Here is a 22,868-nt window from a genome sequence, read left to right as displayed (position 1 = left end):
CGACTCGGAGCCCGAAAAAGTTCGCGTACGAACTCTCGCAGCTTCAGAAGAGGAAGCGCAGCCAACTCTGGACACCTGGCTACCTCGATCGACCGCCTTTCGGCGTCTAGTATGGGCGTCGGAGCCGGCGTCCGGTGGTGCAGGCAATCTCCTTTGGCGGGCGGTGGTACTTTAAGGAGCAGGTGGAACAACTCACGGTCAAGTGAATGAGTACAAGGGATCGGAGGTGACGGTACGCTCGGCATCCGGAGTCACCTCCGTCCCAGCAAGCACAGTAGAGGAGATTGCCCCCGTCATTGCAATTTTGCTATACAAGGCGAAACTCACGCGGCGCGCACAAGCGGACATCAGCAGCGCGCATGCGCTGATTCTCGACCGCCTCCTCGGGCAAAATGGAACAACTGCTTCTCGCTCGATTCGCTACTTATTGAATGGAATCGTCCAAACAGCAACACTGCCTCGGTTATCAGACAAAATTCTCTGGAGGTGCCCTCGCACAGGATCGGGCGTGACGTGCTCTATAGAGCATGTGATTAACTATGGGTACTACCGTGATGGAGGGAAAGCTCTTCCTGCTTCGGTTCGACTTGGTGAAACCTTCTGCGCTGACCCGGCGAGCTCTCCAACCGAAGGTGACGAACGTCAGGAAATCACCTCACGTGCCCGCACGAATAGCGGCACGATCGACCAAGTCCCTCTGGCAAACCTACTGGACACACTGGACCAGGCAGCGGACCTCTCAATCCCTGGCACTAATCGACACGAGCACGAGGAAGGTGTGGATTACGGTAATGCCACTGAAAATGACAGCCTACGGCAAGTGTCACCAGACGTGACACCAAGAGACTGCGGTGCTGCGTCAGCCCCGGTGCGCATCATGTCGGTGCTTGCAAACTACCCGGATCTCCCGGAAACATACGCGTCACAACTCCAGCAGCTTGGCCCCGAACGTAAGCGACCACGAGTACAAGCCATCTCGGACTCGGTACTAACGACGCCGCGCTACGAGGACGGCGGCGATCGCCGTCACAATTTTCGGCCGTCCCAAGGCCAACAAGCAGTGCACGACGCGATCACTGCTGTTGAACACAGAGGTAAGTCCCCCGCACTATTTGTTGAACACGTCAGGTCGTCCCATGCTACGAAGTTCCTGCCTCACCCAGCGGTGCTCAGTCGACTGTACGACTTTGATTTTGGTGTATGTGGATTGTCCATCCTTCACCTCCGCCGTTTCAACTTAAATGCTAAGCTCGATCACGCAAGATCGAACGCGGTCAATCTCAGCAATTTCTCGGTGAAAGTGTCGCTGCCCAGTCTTCCAGTAAACCCAAGTCACGATAGTTTGTGCGATTCACTGAGTATTCTCGGAACGTATGCAGAGGAATTCTTCGATGCTCCAACTCGACGTCTTATTACGACAGCAAAAGCCTTCTCCGAAGAGCTGAACGACTACGCCCCATGGTCACCTGAAGAAGTGAAGGCCGTCGCGTTCTGGTTCAGCAACGTGTTGGAGGCACACCGTCGTGCTACGGAATTTGACATCAGTCATGGCACGTCCACGCGCTCAGAATTGCCCCGTCGGTTCTGCATGCAAGACTCAGAGTTGAGTGGAATGCTATTGAAACTATCGAGAGGACGAGATGAAGTCGCGAGGCACGGCAAGCGAAAACTTCACGAGCCGCAGCTAGAAACATCAGACCGACCCCCGTACCGAAGCAATCGTGGAAACAATCGCCAGGTTACGAGCCGCCAAGTCCCGATTGCAGTGAACCAGGGAGCTCCTCGCCTGAACGGCAAGCAGCTGTGCCTTCGGTATATATCTGCAAAAGGCTGTCCTTCGAAGGTGTCAGACCGCTGCACATACGACTTTCTGGGCCACTTCACCCCAGATACTCTTGCACCGGTTGTACAAGAGTACGTGTTGGATAAATATGGCGGTCTCAGCTCCGAAATGAGCAGTCGTGTCTGAAAAATGCGGTGTACCCGGACACCTGCATTCAAAATAAGTATCCCTGTGGTTACAGAAGTCCAAAAGCGTCTTGAGTCAAACGTACATGAGGACGAAGTAAAGCTTCTGGCACACAGAGCTTCTGCGTTTCGGAAAGCTGGCGTCCCGCTTCCCACGTCCCTGATATCACCAAGGACAGCTCAAACGCAGCCAAACTTCCTCATCGATGCCCCCCTTCAATCCGGGATCTCCAAAGTGGTGCGCAAACTACGACTTTCTCTGAGCGACACAATTCGATTTTGGAGAGGTCAAAGTGATGAGGACCCGCGGCCGAACAAAGCGCTTCGAAGTGAACATCTTTCGTGGCTACTCCACGGCTTTCCCCAGCTACCGCTACTCCTGAGCATGATTCAACAGGGGGTCACGCATCACTTTCGGCCAGTACAGCAGCCCAACAAGGGCAATCTCACTTCAAATCATAAGTCCGCTCGGACGTGGAGCAATGCGCTCAAACGAAGTGTCCGCGAAGGTCAAGACGCGGGAACGTACTTAGTAGTGGACGCTGATGCCGCTGCGCCATGGCAAGACGTCCACATTAGCCCATTTGGATGTGTCCCGAGAGCTGATGCAGACCCTAACGTCGAAGCGAGAGTCATTCACGACCTCTCCTACCCGTCTGGTAACTCGATCAACAGCTCGTCAGATCCAGGTATTCTACCAGAATTACAGTACGAACACGTACACCAGCTCGCACGGAGGATAGAAGAGCTCAAGGACCGACGATCCTTTTGTCGAGTAAAACTCAAACGCGGCGACGTCAAATCGGCCTTTCGAAATGTTCATGGCAGCTCCGAAGTGTGCGGCAGATTTGCAGGTGCTCTACCGGATGAAAGAGCGGTGGTAATTGACCTGGCACTACCGTTTGGCTGGATGGGGTCCCCAGCGCACTATGGCGTATTCGGATCTGCAATAACACACCTCGTTCACAACGAGAGCCCGGCTAGTCTCGACCCTAGCAACACGGACTGCGAGCCATTCTATTGCTATACTTGGGTTGATGACCATGTCTTAGCGGAAGAAGACCGAGGAGACCGACTGGAATTATGCGAGGCAGCACTACGCCTCGCCATGCTAGCTGTTCTTGGTCCTCGTTCCATCAATGTGAAGAAATTTACAAGATGGTCTACCCGATTGCGGGCTCTGGGGCTGGACTGGGACACCGAGCTACGCTGCGTGTCGATGCCCGAAGAGAAGATCGCGAAAGCACTCCTTCGCGTGCAAGCGATGCTGCAGTGCAAGTCGGCGACGCGGACACAACTGTGCAAACTATTGGGATCCCTACGCCACGTGTGTTCGTGTATCCGATCAGCAAAACCGTTGTTCCAACGCATTGCATCTCTCCATAGGCGAGCTCCTCGCTGGGGCAAGATCACCATATCTGAAGGTGCTACTCTCGATCTGCAGTGGTTTCAACACATTCTACAACATGGCCGGCTTCGCAGTGTTCCCCTTAAGTTCTTTGGAGATCTCCCTGTACCGGACGTTTATCTTTACATGAATGCCAGCGACTCTGGCCTCTGTGCTCTCCATCCAGCAAAATGCGAGTATATTCGCCTTCAGTTCGACGCCGAAGAACGCCTTCTTATCCGACAAGGAAGACTGTCGATAAATATCCGCGAGCAACTCGGTGCTGTACTTGCACTACTATGCTGGGGCCGCGAGTGGTGTCCTCGCGTTACCCCCGAGGTGATACACGTACGCAGCTGGATCGATAATCGCTCCGCAGTAGCTTGGTGCAACAGTCTCAATAGTCGCGAACCTCTGGCACAAGAACTGAATCGAGTGTTGGGAGCGATTGAAGCACAGTGGGGGCTGCATGTGTCCGCCGAGCATTTACCTGGCGCAGTAAACACGATGGCAGACTTGGGCTCTCGTGCATGGGAAACACCGACTAACAGAATGGCGATTGCTAACCAAAACTTGGACGCAGATACCAATCTCCAACGCTATACGCAAGATCTACTCAGCGAAATGGTCCGCCTTCAACAGCGCTCCATCGCTGAATCCTCTCAACGCCAATACAAAGGAACCTGGCAGCAGTGGAGAACGTTCTGTGCGCACCTCGGAGTGTCAAGGTGGCTCCCGCAGCGAGACCCGGAAACACAATCACTACTACTGGTTGTCTTCGCCATTCACTGCTGGTCCGGAGGAAATCAACACGGCAGAGCCTCGGCCAGCACCATTCAATCTAAACTGTGCCACATCCGCTGGTATCATCGAACATTTGCCGGATTCGACCCTCAACTACGACCGAACCACGCCCTCGCCATTGCTGGAATGCGACGAACAGGCCCAGCAACGAGGCGACGAGGTACCGTCACGCGGCAAATGCTCGAGTGGATCATCCGACACCTGGACTTCAAACAACCCCAGCACCGCGTTCTCGCAGGGGCTGCGATACTGGGCTTCTTTTTTCTACTCCGGAGCGCGGAAAACCTAGCTGTCAAGGGCCGAAGACGTATATACACCCTGCAAGTTCGCGATGTGATCCTCCAAGATGAGCTTGGACTCCAAACATTAAGTCTGCACACAGCAGTAGCCGTGGAAATCACATTGCGAGGGCAGACGAATGACCAACAAGGTCATGGAACAAAACGAGTGCTATCTCGTTCAGGTCATCGAGCTCTGTGTCCAGTTCTTGCAGGACGACTGCTAATGGAGAACGCAAGAAACCTGCAATTACGGCCCGAGGACCCAATCTGCTCAATCAAGGCGTCGTCAATGGTGCCCGCCGAAACAATGTCCAAAGTGCTGCAAGCTGCAGCCAAAGCAACGGGGGAAGATGCCACGCTTTTCTCCTGTCATTCGCTACGACGCGGAGGTGCAACAGCCCTGCTTTCAGCGGGCGTCGACAGCACCGCAGTCATGTTACACGGAAGGTGGAAGACCGACTCATACCAGCGATATACGTCGTACACAAACGAGTCGGGACGACACCTTGCCGCCCAAATGGCATTCGGGGTCTCTAGCACGGTGCAGCAAGCTGTACCGCGGCAGTGAACTCTTGGGGCACACGCTCCATGAGCGCGATTCACATGCCGACGCTACAACGCACTTGCTGCTCCAATACATTGCTGTTTGAACCCCATGCCATGCTCAATATGTTTCTAACGCTCAATTACAGCTAGTACTGACGTTGAAAACTTCGCGTTTTGGCTGCCGTGGTTCGTTATTCCAATCGGTCGCCACTTTGAGCTGGAAGCGAAACCCGCGTCATCTGTAGCCAATGTTTTGCACTCGGATACGCCTACACCCACTACATTACACCACAACACACCCATGACCAGTTCCTTACGTTCCACCACAGCTCCAGCTAAGAGCTTGCACCCCAGCGCACCTGTGGCCAGTACCATAAGTCCCGACAGTCCGGTGACCAGTGTATTGCATCCCGATACACCTAAGCAAACTCGTCTTAATACGCTCGTTCCATACACCTCGAAGACGACGACGAAATCGTACATTGAGTACGAGGCATCGTTCCCACAGCATGGCAAGATCGAGCCAGGACTGCATTATCGAGTTGAAAAGACAGAGGTGCTTGTGCAACCTGGCAATAGAGACAACGATTCCGTATTGATCATCTGCGCGTTTAACGACGCTCAATCGTGGGGTGTAAATCGTAGCATCAAGCATTTCTTCGAGGTCGTCGGGTCCTTCGATTATCTGAAAGCAAAAATTTCGATCACGCTGCTTACTTCGTCTATGACCGAATTCACTAATGCGAAGCAGCTCTTTGGGTTCTACATCGAGCTGTATCCGAGGTTATCCGTCATTTTTCGCAATGATTTCTCTACAAAAGGACTGACCCGTGCGAATCGCCACCAGCACTTACTTCAGGCAGGCCGTCGACGCATGCTCGCTCGATATCGAAACTACGCGTTGCTCTCTACGATGGAGTTATGGCACCAGCATGTTGTATGGGTGGATGCTGACATCACAGCTATCCCCTCGGGATTACTGCGGAAAATGGTGAGCTCCGGTCGCGATATCTTAGAGCCCATGTGCGTACGCAACATCAGAGGCAAGTGGCTCAACTACGATAAAAACGCGCGGGTCGACCATCGAAAAGTACGATCACCGAACGCCATAAACTTCGTGCCTGGTCCATTGAATGCCCGGTCCTTCCACAACCTTCCTGACAGATCCAAGCCATTTGTTCCGCTGGACTCTGTTGGCGGAACGATGCTGTACGTGCGCGCAGATATTCATCGACAAGGTGTGATGTTTCCTGTTCACTACGTCATCGGTAGCGAGTGGGGGCGGGAAGGATATGATGGTATCGAAACAGAAGGCTTATGCTACACCGCGCATTTTCTGGGCTACAAGTGTTGGGGTATGCCTCCAGATATCATTCGTCATGTCACGTAGACGATATTTTCATGTTGTAGTCACTAAGGGAAAATGCCAATTAAGGGCCGTTCAAAGCAACCTTCTCTTGTTTTGATTGTATCTTTTGATCTAGTAAAAAGCAAAATATGGCCTTGGCATCAATCAAAAGCTGACACAATTGTATATTTCCCTGGCTATTGAATTGTTTTACATCATCTATGGTGCGTTCCGTAGGACAAATTAAAACAGTGCATAAAGTGTGACGGCCATGCCAATTAAGGGCCGCTTGATTTCACTATGGGTTGCTAAGTAATCTCTTATATGATACCTTAGTAGTGGCCAATGAAAATAGATAAGCCTGAAATTCCGAATTGCCTATTGGCTAACCGAATCCGGCCCTTAACTGGTCACCGGCCCCTAATTGGCATTTTCCCTTAGCAGTTATTTCCATTTTATGAGAACGCCCGTCCGATATCGAACGTAGTACATAGGAAATTAAATTTAGGGTATTACATTTCCAAAAAAAAATGATTAGTAGGTGTTTAAATAACGCAAAAGCATGGGTTGCTACAAACACCCTGTAAAAGTTCTACCATATGGGGGTCATAGGTCTCCGTCGATGATGTGTTGTTATGGATATAAGATTTTAATTAGCAAAAGCTGTTTCAAGAACGTTTAAAGGTATTCTGATCAGGAGCGATTATTTAAAGGGATATTCAGTTATCCTGGTAGTGCTTCAGAAAAAAGTACGTACACCGCAAAAGCTTTAATTCGCCAACTCGGGAATCTCTTTTGCGTCCAGTATTACTTCAGTGGTGCGGATCTTTTACCTTCTCCAACTGGGGAGGGTATCCTGGATACTGGTTTATTTTCCTGCATTTTAGAAATTCCAGTATGTCGGTACCATATTGTAGGTATCCAACGACGTTAAGCAGTATTTCCATCCAAGCTAGACGCCTGGCATTACGTTGCAGAATGTCAGCTTTTAGGGGGCTGCTTAACACAGTTTTTCGAGCTGTGAATTGATCAACTAAACAAAAGTTGTCTGTGTCTGTTGCCAGTCGGTCTATTTTTTAAATCTGTAATATAAATCATTTCGAAACTTAAAAATATGCATTTCTATTATAATAGTAGTTTGGCCAAAGGTAATCTCAGTATCACTATTACTACTAAGATTACATGTATTAAAGCATCTCCAGCAAACGTTAACCGAGAATATTAAGCGTGGAAATTTAGCGGAGAGAGCACCGTACTTCTTTTCAAATATGCAACACTGTTGTATTATTGCATTACAGCAGTACACACGGGTAACTCTGAAGTTTATCCATGTGGATGTACCGGTAATGGAAATTCCGTCAAGTGCCATCCTGAACTTAGTGTAATATAAACAGCTTTCAGGGACGAGCGTAATAAGAAGCGAAGACTCAAATAGCAAATGCCATTGCAAAACAGACCTGGTCCAAACGGCCATTGTGCACAGTTCGAAATAGCGATATTTCTAGATTTAATGAGTGTGGAAAAGCTGGACATTTGAAGGCAAGCTGCCCCACTATTTGGTGGAACCGGATATCATGATGGCCTGTAATGCTAATAGTTTATGACAAAATACTGATGACTACTACCGAACCCTTTCTTTGACTATCTCGGAGTGAAAGAGTGCCTCAATTCCGTTGCGGAGGATGAATGCTGGTCCACGCGAGTCAACCTTGCTACCACTATAGCCAACGAAGCCAACGAGCTGGTAGCTCTCAGGGGCATCGTCCTTGCCGATTTGGTCGCTCCACCATAGATGGTGTGTTTCGCGTCCGTGGTAAACTTGATGAACATGATACGTGTGAGGCGGAAGTACTTGCTCCAGTGAGCTTCAATGCCGGTGATGTGCTCGTCCTTACCTAGCGTCAATGTGTTCTTGTCGCCGCCGTCACCTCCGTGGTGCAAAGTGGCTTCTTGTCCCGACGTATCAACCACGTGGAGGCAGATGGCGTCCGCACGATCAGAAGATCGAATTGTAATGGACGTCACAGTTTGTCCAGGCGTAACGAGACTCACGTTTGAGTACTTGTCGCCATGGGACCCACCGAAAGCCTCACCGAGTTGAAACCCGTTTTGCAACTCAGGAGCACCGCCGGTCACGAGCACCAGCGCTGATAAAACATGGAATATGAACTTCATTCCTATTGAGGTTCCTCATAATCAGGGAAAAAAGCTGTGAGCTCAAGTTCTATAGACATTCAGCAGTTATCTCGTATCGGTACTACTTCGTTCTCTTCAGTAACAGTGTAATCAGCCCAGGTTTATGCTTATCACAAACCGGTCGCATTTATGGATAATGCCAGAATGTTTGCTGTCTTTTTAAAGCAAGTAAATAGTTGGAAGAGTCAGACGCATTTTGCTCCTAACGAGTCTGCAACCACCTATTGATCTCCTTGCACAGTACATAGTCGAAAACCAACGTTTTCATCGATAACTAATAGGTGATCCAATCTACTCGATCTTCTCTCTCGATCCTCGATGATATTCCGATATGCGGAAGTAATCGCTGATTACTGAACTGGTGCTGAATTCAACTTGACATTTCCCGCTCGTAAGCGTAGTAGCCATCCTATCGAATCCACCACAACGCAGAAGATGATCGAGAAGGATCTACGCTTGAGTGAGTGGGGGGGGCGCCCTAGTTGCGATTAAACAACATAAGTTTGTCAGCTTGCGAAGTAGCAAGAAGATCCACAGGGTGCAACAGGACCATCACAACCGTAATAACTGGCGCCTTACAGCAACGGCAAGAAATAACGGAAATGAATGTATTCGCAAAGCATAATTTCGTAATGGTGTCTGAGACAGAGTCAGCCCCAAATATTCAACAAGCCAGTAGCAACAAGATCAACCTAAATATCCGCCCTTAAATCTCGGATGACGACATGACAATTAATAATGAAAGTATTAAATGCAAGCTTAAGAAACGTGCAACAGCTTGTAAACTGGGATAGTTCCAGCTCCTCTTCGCCGCAGTTATCCTAGTCCGCGTAAGCACCAACACCACCTGCGTCATCTAGATGTAGCGTGTTCAGAGCTGCGACCAAATCCGCCTGGGCAACCTGCTTCATCAATCTTCGCTGATTACTAAAGTAGAGTAGTAGGCGAGACGAAAACTTGATCTGCCGGCCGATCATGCGTGACGTGAGTACTTCATCGCCTATCACGTGCGGAAACAGAGCAATAAGCGTGTCTTGGGTAACTTGTCCAGAAAGGCCGGCGAGAACCTCTACCACACAACCGCCATCGATGCCACAAATACGCCGGATCTCACGTGCAGCATCACCCTGTGTAGTGTTGTTTACCATTGCCAAGATATCAATAGATGTAATGGTGATGGATCGGTTGGTGAGCGGGCAACGACCCTCTTGCACTACGTATTCGTAGACACCGCCACTAGCCTCTGGGCTATCTTGATTAAGGTGGATGCGAGGTGCAAAGAAACCCTGCCCACTTGGAGTCAAGCCAATGGCCCCACTTAGAAGTCCATCCAGGAGATTCCAGACTAATTTGAGCACGTCACCTTTGAATCGCTCACCACTATAAATCATACGCGTGACGTAGAGGTCTCGGCGTTCCTTCAGCTGCTGTATCTGTTGTCGAAGCTCATTGATATCCAGCGTGAGATTGTACACACGCGATTCATATGCTTGGTACTCTTGACGTCGTCGTCGTTGGGTAACACTGAGTGGGTGAGACCGTACGCGCTCATTGTCTGGAACTAACACAAACTTTATCGTGGCTTCAGATGGTACTTGAGAAGAGCTCGAACCTTGATCTTCTGGCGACGCAGGGGTCAGCATGGATTCTTCTGTGTCTCCACCTGAAGACGAGCACAACAACCTGGATATCTTCATTGCACCTGGCGTTAGCCCTCTCCAAGTCGCTGTCGAAATCACGAATGAGGAAGTATTCTAAGCAAACGCCTCCTTACCTCGTAGCTAATCGAGCACCAACGAAAAGTTTAAGAATTTACAGTCAGATAAAGTCGCCGCGGTAGTCGGCAGCGGGTACATAATATTGCATGTCTTCTCGCATTCTGCGACCATGCGATATTGTATTGTCTACGGATGTGCACTAAATCTCGTATTTAGTGCTTTAGAACTGCCTCCTGTCCCACAGTATTTTTATTACGGTAAAATTGTTTACATTAGAGTTTGGTTGCGTGAAACGATTGTTATGGGCTTCGACAAGTTGTCGCATTGATTGAAGACAACTGTTTAACCGTAATAGACGTAGCTACTTGCTTAAACATAAAGGTTCGTTCCTGGCACCGCAATTTCAACCGAATGAGCCCCTCAAGATGATGTGGTGTGCTTATCCTCGTCGCACATTGAACTAATTAAGTTTTGTGTCGACGACACAGATAGGGTGATGCTATGGCAACAAAACACGGCTCTAATCGGTGACTTTGATGAAATTTTGTAATTGGCAAAGTGAAAAAAGGTGAGGAGTTCATTTGATGAAAAAATCGAGGTCTGGTATTAATAACGATTGCCTTAATTGTTTTTTTAGCCATTAATCTTATTTAGTTTAAACAAACTTACAGCGCTAATACTACGAGTACACTGCTTGTGTGAGCAGGACGCGTTGTGCGAGCAGGACGCTTTCATACGAAGCGAATTGCTCGTCTGCCCCCGAAAGTGCCACCTCCAACGTCCACACGCTGCGCCTCTGTAAAAGCATATATTTAAAGACGTCAGCACTCGAGCAGTATTATTTCCGCCACAAATTACTGTTTACCAGGAACGCGTCGAGTGTGAATGCGTCCACGAACAGGTTACTCCGCACAAATATACGAACGTCAAACAAACCTAGCGTAACCCAAGCAAAGTTGCGGGTTCTTACGATGTGAGTAGCGAGCTCCTCTGCTGAAGTGTGCAAGAGCAGTCGGTCTTAGAAAAACTGCATTTTGGCGAATCAAAACAACGACTCAGTAAAAAAAGACAATCATGCAACACTCTTTCAGTAAAAACAAATCAAGATACCTAAATGTCGCCATGTCGATGCGGGTATATATGCCGTCACATGAAATTTAAGCCAAAGCTTTATGTCAATCAAAGTAATATCGCTAGTTCTAGCACTTTGCAACACTGTTCATGGATACAAGAAGCGATTCGCTCTAGTCCTCGCAGATTACACGCGAGGTCCTCTTATTTCTCCAAGGTCAACTTTGTATCCATCCAAGCCAAAATGTCCTGCAATCGTGACAGCCAAACGATAGATGTGGCTATTCAGCTTCTCTCGGAATCCCTGCCACAGAATATCCAATCGGCTAAGCGCTCCATCACGAGTATTTCGACTAGGTACTTGGTATCTTACCTTGTATGCGATGAAGTGAGCTGCATTGAGCTTCATGCTGTCCTTTGACACGTGAACCTTCACCACATTCGACGTGGAGTTCGGGGGCGAGACTGCAGAGGAATGCATTATTGGGACGTCAATCGCTGACTGCTTCATTGTAGTTATTGCTGCTCCATTGCGTGTTTTTTTTCTATGCGTTGACGCTCTCGAAGCAAATACCGTTCGATGGGTTCCCCTGGCCAAAATAGCGGCCCTTAGCAACTTCGTTAGCCGGTCCACGCACTTTGCCAAGGTCAATTTCAAGCTCCTCGCCTATAATACACTGAGCGGCGGCGTGGTTATTCTGATGTGGCCATCCCTGATAGCCTTCTTGTTAGCACCGCGTCCAATCGAGGAAGGGTGATCTGAATTGCTAATTCTAATCGTTAGAAATGTGCACAAAAATGTGGATAACCAAATGAACCGCCGTGGTTGGGTACATATAAAACCTTCAGTAGTAATTCCTGCTTATGAAATTCCCTCCAACAAGGTCGGCTACTGAAGTACGGTATTGTAGTTCACAACCCTCATTACAAAATTACGAAAAATGACTGTGACTGTTCTGAGGTGCTTAACTATGGAAAAGTCACTATTGTGTAGCACGTCCAAAGTAGGCAAGCAAGGGCACTTGCTGCTTGCACTCTTCCTTCCTACTTAGCTCGTCTCACAGCTCTCTCTCTGTATCGTTCTAAGCCCGGTACACGTCTATCCAACAAGCCCGTTGAATCTGCTCGAATAGGCAGCATTGCAATCTATCCTTAGGCGTGACAGCATTTCAGCTAGCTCGTCTGTTGTGAATTCAGTATGCGTTGCAAGCTGAAGCAGCACTCGCATTAAAGCAGCCCCCACAGGAGAGACCCGGCAAGTGTCCCGTGAGTGTAGGCCACTGAAATTTCTCACGTTATATTTACATTTTGTTAGCTCAGTCTCCTTTTGGCAGAAAAAAACGGGTTAGTGACGAGAGAGCTGAATACTAAGTAGTTAGTCTGATATTCGTGCGTGCATTACATCGGATTCATAACTTACGTATACAAGCATCTGTGAGCGCGTAACATCGTCGATTACGGAGTGTTCCTCCTCTGGCTCACTGTATTTGGAAGCATAGTAATCGAGTAGACCAATGTGCTTCCAGAACGCTGCTCCATAGCACCGTTTGGCGAACGTCAACCTTGTAAAACTTGGTCGCTTTCGACATGTCCATTGTTGGGTCGATTTCACGCTAATCAAGAGCGTGCTGGATTTGGCGACGCTGGTGAAGCTGCTTGAGCGCAGCAGCTATTCCAGTGCGAAGAGGCTGTCGTTTACTTGTCGTATTTTGCGGTAGGAATGCAACTTCGACATTTGTAATTGTGTCAACGTTGTAGCCTCCTTGGACGCTTGCATTGTTGATAATCAGCAAACACTCGTTGTTCTGTATTCTGAACTGGCATCTTGGTAACTCTAGCTTGGAGAATTGAACAGTGAAAAAGACTCGCAAACGCAAGGAATGGACGTTAGAGTGAGCGTATTGACTATAGTAGATGGCTACTCTCGCTACATCCGCTAGCGTCGAAGACGACCTCTGAGGTGAACACGGCTATGGGACGCTATATCGCTTGGGCTGAGCGCCAGTTTAGCGAATACAAGGTGCTCAAAGTGATCACGGACAGTGGCAAAGAGTTCGATAAAATCAGTGGTACTAGCATCAAGGTAGGGAGTTCCTGCCAAACCCTCCCCATGGTTCTCATCTGAACTTTTCCGAAGATGATGGAACTGTGTAGGATGTCGGGAAGATATCACCGGAAACAATCCCATTGTCCTGACATACCCCCATCATCTTGTGAAGTATTAGTGTGTTTACACCACGTACCACAAGTGATGTGCCACACTGCGTTTGTTCATTGGGGTGCTGAATATAACAATGAACTGGTTTCGCAGAAAAAAGTAGTACGTTACTGTAATAATGTCGGAGCCAATAATAAGTATTGCAATTATTTTCGAGTATTGCTGGTCAGAACAATGAAGTGGTTTGGGAACAACCCTACCGATCCACTACAAATGGGTTCGAGTCCCACTCCTGCTATTAATATGATGCTGGTGGGTGGGGGCCGCCAGGCTCGAGACGATAATGTTTCTGAGCTACAATCGTGACTTGTGGGATATGAGTGCGTACGCTCGAGTATGGGCCGGAGTAATGCAAATAATTGAATTATTAATTTGCTCAGCTCACATCGATGTATTAATCTATGTTGTATCACTATTTGGTGGTCACGGGGTACCACTAAACGGGATACCGTTATGGCCTGTATTACTTATAGTCTATTGCAAAACACTGACGACTACTACCGAACCCTTCAACTGACAATCTTGGAGTGCAAGTGTTCCTCAAATCCGTTGCGGCGGGTCCACACGGCTCCCACCAAGTCAACCTCGTTATTAATACCACTATGGACAGCGAAGCCGCCGAGCTGGTTAGCTCTTTGGGGCATCGTCCTTGCCGATCTGGTCCGACGGGGTTCAACCATAGATGGTGTGTTCCGCGTCAGTGGTAAACTTGATGTACATGATACGTGTGTGGCGGTAGTACTTGTCCCAGTGGGTTTCAATGCCGGTAATGTGCTCGTCCTTACCTAGCGTCATAGTGTTCCTTTCATCGCCGTCACCGCGTGGTGCAAAACGGTTTCCTGTCCTGCGAGATCGACCACGTTGAGGCAGATAGCGTCCACACGATCCGAAGAGCGAATCGTAACGGACGTCACAGTTTGTCCAGGCGTAAATGGGATTCACGTCCGAGTAATTATCGCCGTGGGGGCCACCGAAAGTCTCACCGAGTTGAGCTCCATTTTGTAATTCAGCAACGCCGCCAGTCACGACCGCCAGCGCTGATATAATTTGGAAGATGAATCTCATTTCGTCTTTCTAGGCTGCTCGTAATAAGAAGAACATGTGAGCTGGAGTTCTGTTGACATTCCGTTGAATCTCGTGTCGGTATTGTGTATTTGTTTTCTTTAGTAGCTGTGTAATCAGCCCAGATTTATGCTTTACATCTGCTTAGATAATACAGTCAAACCGTCTCGCACATCATATCGTCTACGTGACATGACGAATGATATCTAGAGGCATACCCCAACGCTTGTAGCCCAGGAAATGCGCGGTGTAGCATAAGCCTTCTGTTTCGATACCATCATACCCTTCCCGTCCCCACTCGCTACCGATGACGTAGTGAACAGGAAACAGCACACCTTGTCGATGAATATCTGCGCGCACGTACAGCATCGTTCCGCCAACAGAGTCCAGCGGAACAAATGGCTTGGATCTGTCAGGAAGGTTATGGAAGGACCGGGCATTCGATGGACCAGGCACGAAGTTTATAGTGTTCGGTGATCGTACTTTTCGATGGCCGACCCACGCGTTTTTATCGTAGTTGAGCCACTTGCCTCTGATGTTGCGTACGCACATGGGCTCTAGGATATCGCGACCGGAACTCACCATTTTCCGCAGTAATCCCGAGGGGATAGCTGTGATGTCAGCATCCACCCATACAACATGCTGCTGCCATGAATCCATCGTAGAGAGCAACGCGTAGTTTCGGTATCGAGCGAGCATGCGTCGACGGCCTGCCTGAAGTAAGTGCTGGTGGCGATTCGCACGGGTTAGTCCTTTTGGTAGAGAAATCATTGCGGAAAATGACGGATAACCTCGGATACTGCTCGATGTAGAACCCAAAGAGCTGCTTCGCATTAGTGAATTCGGTCATAGACGAAGTAAGCAGCGTGATCGAAATTTTTGCTTTCAGATAAATGAACGACGCGACGACCTCGAAGAAATTCTTGATGCTACGATTTACACCCCACGATTGAGCGTCGTTAAACGCGCAGATGATCAATACGGAGTCGTTGTCTCTGTTGCCAGGTTGCACAAGCACCTCTGTATTTTCAACTCGATAATGCTGTCCTGGCTCGATCTTGCCATGCTATGGGAACGATGCCTCGTACTCAATGTACGATTTCGTCGTTGTCTTCGAGGTGTATGGAACGAGCGTATTAAGACGAGTTTGCTCAGGTGTATCGGGATGCAATACACTGGTCACCGGACTGTCGGGACTTATGGCACTGGCGCTGGGGTGCAAGCTCTTTGCTCGGACTGTGCTGAAACGTAAGGAACTGGTCACGGGTGTGTTGTGGTGTAATGTAGTGGGTGTAGGCGTATCCGAGTGCAAAACATTGACTACAGATGACGCGGGTTTCTCTTCCAACTCAAAGTGGCTACCGATTGAAACAAAGAACCACGGCAGCCAAAACGCGAAGACTTCGAGACCAAGAAGCGACAATAAAATCCCTTGACGACTTAATTTTCCACGCAGATACGCCCGTGATAGATGACCCACATTGCTGAAGCTTGGTCACTTGTATGCTACTGCAATAAAACTCGAAATGAATTCATCTTTCAGTTGTCGTCGCCATCGATTCGGGGGGGGGGTGCCAACTTGGCACACATTAAGAAGCATGTATTGTTGCGCCTCCGCTGCCAGGGTGTGGCGTGGAGGATGCCCCAAAGCTCGCTACAAGGCAGGCTTCTTTATCATGTCTTTCGCCATTCGCGATGTTAGCCGTCCCCCAATGCGGGTATAACGCTCCACAGCGTCAGACTTCCACCTTCCAAATAACTTGACCGCCAAACTATCAAATCCAGCATTAAAGAGTGCGGTTGCACCTCCACTGCGCAGTGAGTGAGACCCAAAATTTTCTGGATTGTAACCCGCCTGGATTGCAGCGCATTTGAGCGCCTTTACGACATCTTTGACTTGCAGATTTGTAGCCGCATTAATCTTGCACAATAGAGTATTTTCCGCAACACCGAGTGACTTGTGATGCCGAACAAGATTCCATGCTGCTAAAACTGGACAGCACCATTATTACCCTGAACGCTCCAGTCTACGACTGCTTCCATCGCCAAACTGGTCGGACTTACTTCCGCGGAATGTAATCACAACTGCCACCACCTCGTGTAGATTATCAGTCGGTCTCTCGTCGGAATCCACAAATGAAATATCTGACCGCTGTATTGCATACGGCAACATTTTTGCTCCTTGGGCTAAATACTCCGATCTTCTGAGAGAAAAGAAGAAACCCAGCACCGAAGCCCCCCAAATGACTCGGTGCTGGGCGGACTTGAAATCAAGGAACCCGTGGAGTTTCTTGAGAATATCGGTTGTGACAGGAGATTTTGGGTTACGAGGTTTGTCCTTCCTCCGCATGCCAGTGATTGCAAGTTGGTGGCCTGGTAAGAGTGCGACGCTGAAACCGAGCATCCGTCGATGATGCCACGAGATATGGCTAATTTTCGAGAGTAGGGTGCCGGCAGAATTCCCTGATCCTGTGTGTCCCCATCCATAGTTCCAGCAGTGAATAGCGAATAAGGCGAGCTGGTAGGAATGTTTTCGTGGGCTTTCGGGTAGCCATCTCGGGAAGTTAAGCAACTTGCACCGTTTACACTATTGTCGCCATGTATTGTTGTACTGTGATGCCGACGACGCGGCCATGAGCAGGATTGAAGCTGTTCGAGAAGTTCATGTAGAGTCTTCTGCATTGCAGCGGCACTGTACTCTGTGTCCAGCCAGAAGAAAAGTTAGTCCATCTGGTTAAATGAGGTTCGGTCCAAGCTCGTGAAGCTGCATCCGCCATCCAATTCGTCGATCCTGGGATATGGTCGGCGGATACACGTAAATTAAAGTACACTTCGGCCAGACCAATGCACCTATTAATTTCTTGGCTGAATGAGTTCCGAGAATGCAGCTTGTTGCACCACGCAACAGCGGAGGTATTGTCACTCCAACATTTTATAAGTAGAAGCTTCCCTTTGGCTTACCGACACCATTTCGCACCCCAAGTCCATAACGCAAGAGCAATACAGAAATGCTCACGGACATTGATAGAAAATCCAGATTTGTGTAGCTCGTCAATCATCAATAGTTCTTTGTCATCAAATTGTATCTGAATAAATGCATTAGCCGCAGGATCAAGCACGGCCAATCCGACGTTTGACGCATCCATATACAACTCAACGTGAGGCGCAATCGTCTCCATATTTCCGAATATCGTCAGCAGTAGCTCTGCTAGGCAGCCATGCATAAGGATTTGGTCGAACCACCGCAAATTGGTTGTTGTGCCACCGGACAGACGTGTTTTGCCAAATCGTGGCACTGCGTTGCATTGAGATTGAATCCGTTGATAAAATGGTTTAGCAGTTCGCAAGCATGTAGCTATGTGTCGAAGAGACCCGAGGACCTGGTAAATTTCTGTTTTCGTAGCCGTGCCTCGCTGGAGTATCGCTTGTACGCGTCGGTGTGCTTTAGATATTTTGTCGCTAGGGATTGATACCGTACGCCGCACGGTGTTCCACAATAACCCGAGCGCCACTATCTCAGAGCTCCAGGCTGAGAATTTTGCCTCATTGATTGAGCGAGGTCCAAGAGCGGCTAACATAGCGTGACGAAGTGTTGCTTCTGCTAACTGTAACCTATCACCTTCGTCGGGTTCCACTAAAATATGATCGTCAACCCATTCGTAAGGGAAAAATGGTTCATTGGCCTTGGAATCTGACACTAACGCAGGTGAATTTGAGCCCATGAGCCATGATATTGCCCGGCCAAATAACACGTAGCATGGCGGCGACCCCGACCACCCAAACGGAGCTGCCAGATCGATAATAATAATTTCTAGCTCCTTGATAAAGGCTGCCATACGGAAAACCTGGTTAGCTCGGGTACTTAAATGCCGAAAAGCACCCTTCACATCGCCTTCAAGCATCATAATTCTCTCCGTGCAACCGCATGTAGCCAAGTACTCAATTCGCCTTGCAATAATCGCGACCGACTCATAGCGCACTTTTGGAATTGAATCCGCTACCAACGCGGAATTTACCGAGTCGTTCTTCGGAAATGATAAGTCATGAATAGTGCGAGCTTCCTCGTTCGGATCTACACCCTTCTTTACCACAGCCCCCAAAGGACTGCAGATAATTTCAGGCCATCGGTCGAGGATATCGGCCCCCACAACCATATACTGACCAGAGTCTTGGCCTTCGCGAATTGACCTGATCACCGCGCGCAAATAACGACGACACGAACCGTGATTCTTAGGAGGTGGACGATTCTTCATCGGTCCTTGACGCCACTGTACATCGATGCCGACCTCTGCAATTTTAATTAGGTCATCGAGATGTGGATAATCTCTGAGTACGCGACGTAGTCGTTCTGGGTCAATTGCTTTGTTCGGCCTTCTGTCATTGTCGCGTTCGCCACGGATAAATTATGTTGCTTCTTCGACACTCATGTTGCGTGTGCGAACCAAATGGGACAGCGACTTACACGCTATATTGTCGATCTCTTACGGCGAAATCTCGAGCTGCTTTGCGCGGACAAATCTCATTCCACGATGTGTAATTGATATTCGGGCTTCATCGGCGAGTAATTCTTCCTCCAATGCGTGTTTGATTTTCTGTGCCGACATCAACGATAGACCAAACTGTCTACCGTTAATATGTGGAGACATTTGGTGCTGTATGCCACGGACTGATGACACTTCGTTGTAACAAGGTCTTGACCGGCAACCGCTTGTACCCTTTTTCGCCGTCTCTACCGGTGTTGCTTGTCCGGCCTTACAAAGCGATCTCTCGGGACAGGAAACCATGCCAGTCGTGCTCTTTGCTTCAATAGTTGGATGTCTACAAGGCCTCTGGTGACTAGTACTTTTATCTCGCTTAAGTATCTCGTTCTGGGGTAAAGTGGATTCTCCATGACCCGCTACTTGAGACAGCGTACTTTGTCACCCTTGCTCTTTGCTGACACCATCGTTTTTACCAATTTTGCATTGCTTGCTCTCTGATACTGCGTTGACGCTAGCAGCCCTCTTTGGGTGCAGACTTGATAATACCTTGTCCGATGCAGTCTTGTGGGACACGTCCACCGCAGTGAATCGGTCGTTACTCAACACACCATTCACTTGGGTAGCGTCCGAGTTAAGGCGTGAGCATACCGATTTCTGCTGCTTCTCAGGTCGATTTCGGGCCGCTGCCACGAACTTGAGCTGCAAAGATGGCCGTACTGCCCCGCTGATCTTGGATAGTCATAATTGTCGGTGCTCCTCCTTCAAGCCACCAAATCATCTAGTGATCTCTTCTTTCACGCAGGCCGGCAGTTTATTTGAACCAAAATAACCATGATCACTGGAGCACGCGCCATTTGCGTCGGGTGCACAGCCTGCCTTTGAAAGGTAACGCATACACAGACTCTTAGCCTTACCCGAGCCTGGCTCGATTTGTACTGGAAGTTGGCGCAGCACGCCCCTCGATATCCGACCGAGACGTCTTTTTCCGCCCTGCCGAGGAGTAAACTGGTAATTTGGTGCGCGCTTCGTCCCCCCTGTTCGAGCTTCATCCGTTAATCTCTCGTTCTTGATCTCGCTGACGTGTTGATGTACTTTCACGAACATCAGATCCCTCAGAAGCCTATCATCCGTTGAGCAGCGTCTCATCACTTGCCTTAAGTCACCATCGCTTTCTGCAACACTTCTAAAGTCCTCTAAAACATCGTTTACCCAGTAAACAAGTGTCGACAGCTCTTTTTGACTCCAGCTAACTCTCATGAGTGTTTCTTCTATGAACTCAACGATGTGTTCGACCAGTTCGATCAGATCTGAGCAGCAGTATTCTCGGCAATACGTGAGGAACACTCTTGCTGCTTCTACCACATCCTCTATGCGCGAAGCAGGAGTAGCTGCAGCGAGCTCTGCCGTCGCCGACAGGTTGCCAAAGTTTGATCCTCCACTTTCTAGCCACGACATCCTCTCGTCCTCTGACAGTCGGGCGAAGTGACGAATTGACAACCCACCAGAACCGAATTGAATATCATATGCCCGAGTGCAGACAACCGGTAGCGCCTTAAACTTCACAAATTTGGACCGAGCCATACTTTTGACAAATATAGTAGCAGGCTTACCTTTATGATTTTCTGATGTCACTCGCTCATGTACCTCCTGTTGATCATCTCGTGGAGCAAATGCGTACTTTGATGCTACGGTCACTCTTTTCCGCGGAGGCGGCTGCCCAATCATCTCAGAACTCGTGCTCACTTGAGTCCTCGGAACCATTTGAGACTGTCGGTTGGCTTGTCTAATAACTAGAAACCGCTCCAGTAGCTCCGGGTCATCGCTGAATTTCTCGACAATGAGTGCATCTTGGTCTACCGCTGTGCGACGTCGCTTTGCCTCATGAACACCATTATCCGACGGGCTAACCGGCTGTCGGGAACGCTTTGGTCGTTCTGGCCGCGTAGTGACTTGAACCGTACCCTCACGAATCGGCTCCGATTGGTCTTGGGGAGTATCATCGTCGTCGATAAAAGGATCGAAAAGCTCACTTCCTTCTCTTTCCTCGCCATCACCACCACCAATCGGTGATTGTGACTGAGGCGGGCAGCAAAACGCCTGCCCCACAGCTGGTGGCACCGGTGTCACTCCTCCATCGACATAATACGCAAAGTCAAGGGCGTGTTGCAGCGCAAACTCGGTCTGTTGACCCGTTGAAGGGTCGGTCCACTTACAGACCTTCGTTGCACTGGGATAGTTAGCTTCTGCCATTAAGCCTTCTAATATAGCCGGTATCTGGTTAGAGCCCACGATATCTCGTCCGAGTACTCGGTCTAGAACAGTGTTTTCGACAGCCTCGATTTCGCGCGCGCTCCATTCATCTCTGTCAAATTGAATATGTTCCAATAGAAGGGCTATAATCGGTGCTACGACCGACACTGCCTTCCATTCAGCGGTGAACTGCTGTCCGTCGGATAGAATCGACAGCTGATCGCCTTCAGCTTCTACCACTTGACCGTAGTAAACATGATCAGAGCCCTTTACAGTAACTGCACGTCGGACGAGTGAATGATTTCTTGCCCTGTTCACCTCGCTGGCCGTCACCACGTGTGTTTCCGCAACTGCCCGACTTACACTTCCTTCTCCCCCCCTTCGAGACTATGAAAGGTTACTGTATCTGCCTCGACTCGAACGACCTTCGCGTAGAATGGTGCGTCAAAACCTGTTTCAATGGTTTCAGGCATCAAATGCAGGTAGGATCGAGCTGCAAGGCGAACCATTCTCCGGAGTGCTGGAGGCTGAAGGGCGGAAGAAAGAGGGCTTAAGCGCGATTAGGAAATTCTGAAACTAACTACGGCCGCTCGCTCCTGTGGTCTCCTACGTTGGTTTCATCTTTTGCTACCTCAACTCAAAAGCTATTTTCACCCGTTGCTTGAAAATTCCCATCCCGACCTATTCCATCGAGTGCATGAACTGTACGTGTTCCCACCTCAAATGCAGTTCGACAAGGGAGACCTGTACAGAGTACATGGAATACTGCTATCAACTTGATAGCAGTATTTGATTGTTTACTTGGTAGTATCAAGTAAACAATCAAATCTCGACTGACAAGATGGTTGAGATACAGTGAAAAAATGCCAGATGGTCACCATTGTTTTTGGCTTTACAAATTCAAGTTAAGGAGAAAGTGATGTCGCTAAGACGATTGACCGTAGTTTCCATAATTTTGGTCGCCCCAGATTCTAGCGCACACGGCTGAATAGAGGAGACCCCCCCCGGCCCATTTTGAGCCCATTCACAATCGCGTCTGGCGCGGGTATGATTTATTTACCTCGTAGCAACCTCGACATGAACAACGTTAAGTACGTGTCATATCATCGCAGGCAGCTCCTACACATTGCTGCATCTAGCGTGTCTTGTAGCACTACCCTTTGACCGTAAAACTAATGTGGTGTGTTTTTCGCTCGGTCGTAGCACTTATCAGTCTACAGTGGGCACAGAGTAGGTTAGAGAGCTAACAATAGTACTAATACTTCTTACAGTTTTGTTTGTTTTTGGTGAGGTATATTGAACCCGAATAACTATAGATCCGCTCCCGCCTGGACCCGGATTGCCGCGGGATCCCCCGTCGAAAAAGAGGAGATACACCGCTGCACTGTGTGGTGGTTCAGGCTGTTTGGTCACTGGCTCACTTTTCAATAGTGGAGTCCTCAGTACAGCGTTTGCCTTATTGCTCAAGTCGCGAGTCGACGTGCTATACATGTGGGCCCGCACCGTTTCGTACCCATGGAGTAGTCTTGACTGCAAGG

The 22,868-nt window shown here is 49.0% G+C and overlaps 3 protein-coding genes across 3 annotated transcripts; 1 reads left to right on the top strand and 2 right to left on the bottom strand.

Annotated features, from left to right (window-relative positions):
- Window positions 1–4,729: 4,729 nt before the first annotated feature.
- On the top strand, window positions 4,730–6,376 carry PITG_11398 (uncharacterized protein; the record flags this gene model as incomplete). Its single annotated transcript, XM_002900943.1, has 2 exons — window positions 4,730–4,829; window positions 5,133–6,376. 2 exons carry the CDS (start codon window positions 4,730–4,732, stop codon window positions 6,374–6,376), a joined length of 1,344 nt encoding a protein of 447 aa, XP_002900989.1.
- Window positions 6,377–9,351: 2,975 nt separating this feature from the next.
- Window positions 9,352–10,082, bottom strand: PITG_11397 (uncharacterized protein; the record flags this gene model as incomplete). The annotated part of the gene is made up of 2 exons (XM_002900942.1): window positions 9,352–9,954; window positions 10,008–10,082. 2 exons carry the CDS (start codon window positions 10,080–10,082, stop codon window positions 9,352–9,354), a joined length of 678 nt encoding a protein of 225 aa, XP_002900988.1.
- Window positions 10,083–18,410: 8,328 nt separating this feature from the next.
- PITG_11396 (uncharacterized protein) lies at window positions 18,411–21,803 on the bottom strand (the record flags this gene model as incomplete). Its single annotated transcript, XM_002900941.1, has 6 exons — window positions 18,411–18,428; window positions 18,616–18,887; window positions 19,554–19,779; window positions 19,995–20,059; window positions 20,691–21,597; window positions 21,732–21,803. 6 exons carry the CDS (start codon window positions 21,801–21,803, stop codon window positions 18,411–18,413), a joined length of 1,560 nt encoding a protein of 519 aa, XP_002900987.1.
- Window positions 21,804–22,868: the final 1,065 nt, after the last annotated feature.

This window comes from Phytophthora infestans, genomic scaffold (genome assembly GCF_000142945.1).
Source record: "Phytophthora infestans T30-4 supercont1.23 genomic scaffold, whole genome shotgun sequence".
Lineage (NCBI taxonomy): Eukaryota > Oomycota > Peronosporomycetes > Peronosporales > Peronosporaceae > Phytophthora > Phytophthora infestans.
Note: the sequence above shows the minus strand (reverse complement) of the source record. Positions and strands in the feature narration are given on the sequence as shown.